The following is a 6,484-nucleotide window of genomic DNA, read 5'->3' on the forward strand; positions in this document are numbered from 1 at the left end:
AGAATTATCTACATGCTCATTCCTTCTACTCTTTAGATGAATACTTCAATGTAAATAGAGAATGATGTAAAATTAAGTTATATTAATTTTTAAGCTAAAATTGCCTGTACTTATGTATGTAACATTTTGACTTGTTCTGTATCCAAAGGTACTAACCTGCTTAGGATTTATAGAATGTAAATAAATTCAATTCAATTCAGTCCAGAACCTTTTATCTTCTCGTTTGCTGTCCAAAAACATAAAAATTACAATATACATAACTATAATTTTGCCTGTGGTTTGTATGGGTGTGAAACTTGGTCTCTGACATTAAGGGAGGAGGATAGACTGAGGGTATTTGAGAAGAGGGTGTTGAGGAGAATATTTGGACCAAAGAGAGATGAAGTGACGCGAGGTTGGAGAAAACTGCACAATGAGGAGCTTCCATAACTTGTACTCTTCTCCAAGTATAATTAGAGTGATCAAGTGAAGGAGGATGAAGTGGGCAGGGCATGTAGCACGAATGGGGGAGATGAGGAATGCACATAGAATATTGGTGTGGAAACCAGAAGGAAAGAGACCACTGGGAAGACCAAGGCATAGGTGGGTGGACAATATTAAAATGGATCTTAGAGAGATAGGATGTGATGGTAAGGATTGATCTGGCTCAGGATAGGGACCAGTGGAGGGCTCTTGTGAACACAGTAATGAACCTTCGGGTTCCATAAAATGCTGGGAAATTCTTGAGTAGCTGCAGAATTGGTGGTTCGTCCAGAAGGACTCAGCTCCATGAGTAAGTAAGTCCCCACAAATCTAAATAGAACCTTGCTGTAGTTTCTTATTTAAGAAACAGGTATAACTTAGGAGATTTAAGCTGAATCTGAGCCAAAGGCTTATACCAAGAGCTACAAAGAAATGTGGCCACTCTGTATAAAATTCAGAATTCCAGTGGTGTAAAGACACTTGTATGAACACTGTTTTCTGGTTTCAGAATTCAAGAACAGAAGCACAAGATGCTAATACAGAGCTCTTGTGAAATCATTGGTCAATTTAAACAGTTCTGCTGAGTGCTACGTTTAAATATTTGAATGTTTTTTGTCAGTTCTCAAAAGATTGTGTTGTTTTCCTCAGTTGCTATTTGGCATTTATTTCCGATAAAAGTCTTACCTGCTTGCACTTTTGTGTCCATCCACCACAAATTGACTTTTGATGCATAAATGCCAAGTCAGGATCATGTCCAGGACCGAGGCTAGCACCAGACCTCTGTGTTTCGAGTAATATCGTATTACTTTGGCCATGCAAGCAGTGTAATTAAATTCAAAGTCAGAATACCAATGCATGATTTTAAACACATGATAAATGAATATAAATGGGAAATTAATTAATTTAATAAAGTATTTCAGTCATCCCATATCAGATATTAAAAAAAATTTGGCATAAATTTTAGTCAGGCACAAAACCATGCCAAATACTTTGAACTTGCACAAGCTTTCATATCTCGATTGGAGCACAATTTCTCCTCATCTTTGAGATGAAGCTTTTGTAGGAACTAATATGGTGAACTCTACATGGGTGATCAGCGTCCAGCCTTTTCTGTATGTTGCAGAAGTTCAACATTTTGGAGATTGCCTCTGTCACCATCAGCCAGGAATGAATTGTGATGCATAATCACTGTTGTTCAGTATTTATTCATTTAAGCTTTCATTAAGGCCCCACCTTCAAGGACAACATTTAATCTATGAAGAATGATTAATGTTGAAGGTAGAGTCCTGATGGATGAATAAATGTATATTTTGACCAACCACATCATTCCCTAATAATGAAGACAGAGGTTGTCTGTAAAATGTTGGACTTTGCTTAAAATTTATGGGTCTGATTGCCAAAGAAGAATCCATCACTTATCTTCCCTTATACTGAAAATTAAGTCATCTTAATATTATTCATATGTGCTTATATACCTTTCATTTCTGTTGCATATTTTAAGATGAGTCTATATCATTGTGTTTCTCCACCGATTTTGAAAGTTAAATGTGTTCCCAAGGTATGTTGATGCTGTCATTGGGAGTGGCATTGCAAGATATACATGTATTTTCTGTGCAATATTCAAATTATTCATTATTCTCCAACAACCATTTCACTACCTTCAGTATGTTCCTGGCTTTGCAGCAACATTTCTGTAATGTCAGATATTTCCAGTAAATTTAAGCAAGTGCTGTGTGGGACGAACTGTGCTGATCCCAGAAGTAAGTGTAATACAGTAATTACTTTCCTAATGGATTTTAACTCAAAATAACCTCTTTTATTTTTATTATTATTTTAATTTTGCATTATATCTAGAGACGTGGAGTGATGGATACACATTCTTTTGTAAAATATTTGCATTGCCCTATGAAAAGTGTTACATATGTAATTATATTGACTATTCAAGCAGGTTTTATGTCTCATTGTAAAATATTAAATATGGGCATATATCAGACACAGCTGTTCAAATATGAATGGTAGAGAAAAAGAAATACATGCTTAGACTAGGTTTGCCAACTGACAAACATAAAAGTTCTGCAGTGAATTTCACTATGGGACTGTGATTTAAAAAAACTGAAATACTTTGACATGCAGTAAATCAGACTGTATTTACAGTGATATTCAGGAGCATTTTCCATGTTAGGTGGGTCCCTTGTCACCACGACATGACATGTCCTCAGGTTGTGGATGGAGGAGATGGCCTCCAGATGTGGAGGGTAGCTGTGAATATATTGAATAAGCAGCCGTGGACAAGGGATGCTCCTCCAGCTTGGGGGTTGGGCGTGAGGCTAACAACTCCTCACCATAAAAAATTAGCTTGTTACAAAATGCCACAAAGGGCCTCAGACCTAGATGGATTCTTTGGATAAATGATCTAAGCTAAAGAAAATGGACATAAGATTTGGGATGTAGAATGTAAGAAGTCTGTGTAGGGCAGGTTCACTCAGGACAGTGGTGAAGAAATATCAAAATATAAGTTGTCAGACACGACTGAGCTTACAGGCAGCAGACTCTTGGACACAGGCATTATTATTACTATTATTATTATTGTTAGAGGGGGTGGGTTTCCCCATGCACTTAGACCAGTTATTGGTCCATTGTGCGTCCCCCTTTAATTTCTACTGTCGCCATACCCTAATGGTACTGGTGCATGCTATCAGCCCTGTTCAGCCAATGAGGTTGGTCCTCAGTACCTGATATTTCCCCCATCTACCAGAGGCATTGGAAACTACTTGGGTGGGAAACTTGTTGCCTAATTTTTCTCAGAGGTCTCCTAGAGACATGAGGATCTTTTACGTGCCGTAAATCTATGACACAGGACCCACAGTTTAAAGTTCGTCCCGGAGGACTTGTTCCCTGAATTTTTCCGCCCTTAAAAATTCCACGACCTCCACCAGGTTTGAACCCGTGTACCTTGAGTCATGAGGTGGGAATGTTACCCCTAGACTATGGAGGCCGCTTTTGACACAGGCATACAAACACTTATTCCCTGATGTGACAAGTGCCTCAATTCTGGCATTGAGTGTGTTGAGAAGTAGCTTGACATGTACGAAGGGGGACCCAAAAATAACCGGAAACGACCTGTTGCGCGCGCATGCTTTGTAGTTACGAGTTGTGCTGCTAGGTGGTGTTAGCTGTGGGTCTCCCACGACTGTTAGTGAGCTGGCGTCAGTCTGAGTTAAGTGGTTTGTCTGTGGTGCTGTGTTGTGTGCGTTCCTGTTTCAACCCTTTGGCGATTAGTGAGATGGCCGACCAGAAGGAACAAAGAGTGTGCGTGAAATTTTGCTTTCTGTTAGGGAAAACTGCAGCCGAGACTGTTGGGATGCTTCGGCAAGCCTTTAATGATGATGCTTTGGGGAAATCACAGGTCTACGAGTGGTTTTCCCGTTTCAAATCTGGCAACATGTCAACAGAAGACATGCCACGCACCGGGCGTCCTTTGACAGGAAGAAATGACGAAAACATTGCCAAAATCAAACGTGCAATTGATGAAGATTGTCGAAAGACCATTGACCAACTTTCTGAGGAAACGAACATCTCATGGAGCACGGTCCAGCGAATTTTAACCGAAGGTTTGCACATGAGACGGGTGTCTGCAAAATTTGTTCCTCGCTTGCTCGGAGATGACCAAAGAGAAAACCGCGTGAATGTTTGCCGCGACTTGAAGAGTGAAGTGCAGAACGATCCAGAATTTCTTAAAAGAATTGTTCCTTCTGGTCGGCCATCTCACTAATCGCCAAAGGGTTGAAACAGGAACGCACACAACAGAGCACCACAGACAAACCACTTAACTCAGACTGATGCCAGCTCACTAACAGTCGCGGGAGAAACCCAGCTAACACCACCTAGCAGCACAACTCGTAACTACAAAGCATGCGCGCGCAACAGGTCGTTTCCGGTTATTTTTGGGTCCCCCCTCGTGTGTACTTTATGTATATAATAAATATTTCATTTCATTGTTTCTTAACAACTCACTAGAGTTTACTATCTGAATAGCACTCAGACTACAGGATGTTACTACATAGTTTCAGTCAGTGTTGCTTAAGCTTTGAAATTAATTCTGAGTAATTAATGTTTTGACCACATAACTTCATTAACTACTTTGTTACTGTTGTTGTTGGTTGCTTTTTCTTTCTTTTGTTTTGTTTTGTTTCATATGCTGTGTGAGGCAGTTCTTATGGTGGGATTGTAAGGTGTATTAAGTGCGGCGCACCTAAGTGGAATGGTTCTGAGATGTACTACTGTGGCATTTAAGTAATGTCTTGAGAATTAAGAGAGGTTTAAAAATGTTTGTTCAATTTCAGGACATTCAGTTTATGATAGTATAGTAATGGACTGTTTGGAACAAAGTTAACCATTATGTTATTTGATACCAGCAGACATGTCAATTGTTTCGGGAATATAGTAGACTAAAGTACCAATCTTTCTGTACCCATTTTGTAATGTTTTTATCATAGCTCTTTGTTAAAAATAAGTTACAATTTTTCTATGTAGAGTATTGTTGGTTTACATTTGTTCAGTGACCTCCTTCGAGTTTGTAGTTCCTCTTTGATGTTTTAATATGTTTGAATGAAATGCAAACGCAATATGTGTATTGCCATTAATCATACTGAAGTTGCAGTTAATTTATTTGATGCAATTTTAAATTGTAACATTGCTAGATTTTACTCCACACAATAGTTAAAAAGGAACTATAATTTATAAATAATTCCCATAGGAATTTGAATTTTAAGTACAGTCACTGTTAAATGCTGCTCCGATTTGTGTAGAACTTGCAGATATTTGAAAATGTCATGGAAAAAAATTAAAGAGATGGTGGAAACCAAAAGGCACACTTTATGTAATTTGATTGTTCTTTGTGTATTTATTATACATATCACAATGATATATGCAGCTTTCAAATGTGAAAATATGCAAAGCGAGAATAACAGGAGTAATAATATTTTATATAGCGGTCCATATGCACATATATGCTTTTACAGGTGTAGTTTAGTTCATTACTTTCAATTGAATTATTAATCCATATTAGGACAAAAGTAAATAAGGAGTTGTTGGGATTAGTTTTTTTTATTGTTATGTTGGCAGACTTCTTCATTCACGGGCCTCACTGTTACATCTATCCAGCAGCAGCCTGCAACTGGGGCCTTGAGCAGCAGCAACACTTCGCTTCCTACAACACTGGCTGCAAGACCTCAAAGCCTACCAGGGCCTGAACACCTGCTCCCTCTTACAATGAATGCTGTAACTACTATTAACAACACTGCAGCACTCACACTATGTAACTTAGACACCAAGCCCTCAGGCACTCCAGATAACCAGATTCGAGAAGATTTTGCAATATTGGCCAAAGACAGTAAGTTATCCTACTGCTTGTTCAAGACTTTAATGTATATTAGAGTCAGGCCTTTATAACTCTGGTTCAAATGGCACTTGAAATTATGTTAATTAATTGATATACTCTTCATATTCATATTCATTCATATTCATATTTATTTGCATTCATACTGTTACAACTGCAACACTTGAACAAGTCAACTCACGAAATACATCATTGTTAAAAGCTCTATAATCCTAGAATGTATTAGACTAAAAATAAAACTGTACTTGCCTTACAGCATCACTAAGAATTTTAAAAATATAACAATAACTACTACAATTCCCTTTTCTTCTCTTTTTTTGTTGATTAAAAAAACCTTGCTATGCTTCCTCATGTCCCTGTTGAAGAAACTCATTCAATGTATAGAAAGGATGATCAAATAAAAATAATTTTAATTTATGTTTAAATTCATTACATCCCTTTGACTTTTTAACTTCCAAAGGAAGTATATTATATAATTTAATGCCCACATTAATAACACTTTTCTTAAAAACTGATGTGTTACATTGTTATACATGAAGATCATCTTTCCTCCTAGTATTATACTCATATAAATCAGTATTTCTTGTAGTGTATATATTATATCTCTTAAAATAACACAACACA

At 37.5% G+C, this 6,484-nt stretch overlaps 1 protein-coding gene across 3 annotated transcripts in view; it reads left to right on the forward strand.

The window, feature by feature from the left end:
- The window catches only part of LOC111875812 (oxysterol-binding protein-related protein 6), an 85,694-nt gene that overhangs the window by 37,175 nt on the left and 42,035 nt on the right, over positions 1 to 6,484 (forward strand). For all 3 annotated transcript variants that reach the window (XM_023872354.2, XM_023872355.2, XM_033750232.1), the window contains exon 9: positions 5,587 to 5,854. In XM_023872354.2, coding sequence (XP_023728122.1) covers positions 5,587 to 5,854 — 268 coding nt within the window. The remainder of the gene's footprint in view (positions 1 to 5,586; positions 5,855 to 6,484) is intronic.

Source organism: Cryptotermes secundus, unplaced genomic scaffold, assembly GCF_002891405.2.
Source record: "Cryptotermes secundus unplaced genomic scaffold, Csec_1.0 scaffold1799, whole genome shotgun sequence".
NCBI classification, from domain to species: domain Eukaryota; kingdom Metazoa; phylum Arthropoda; class Insecta; order Blattodea; family Kalotermitidae; genus Cryptotermes; species Cryptotermes secundus.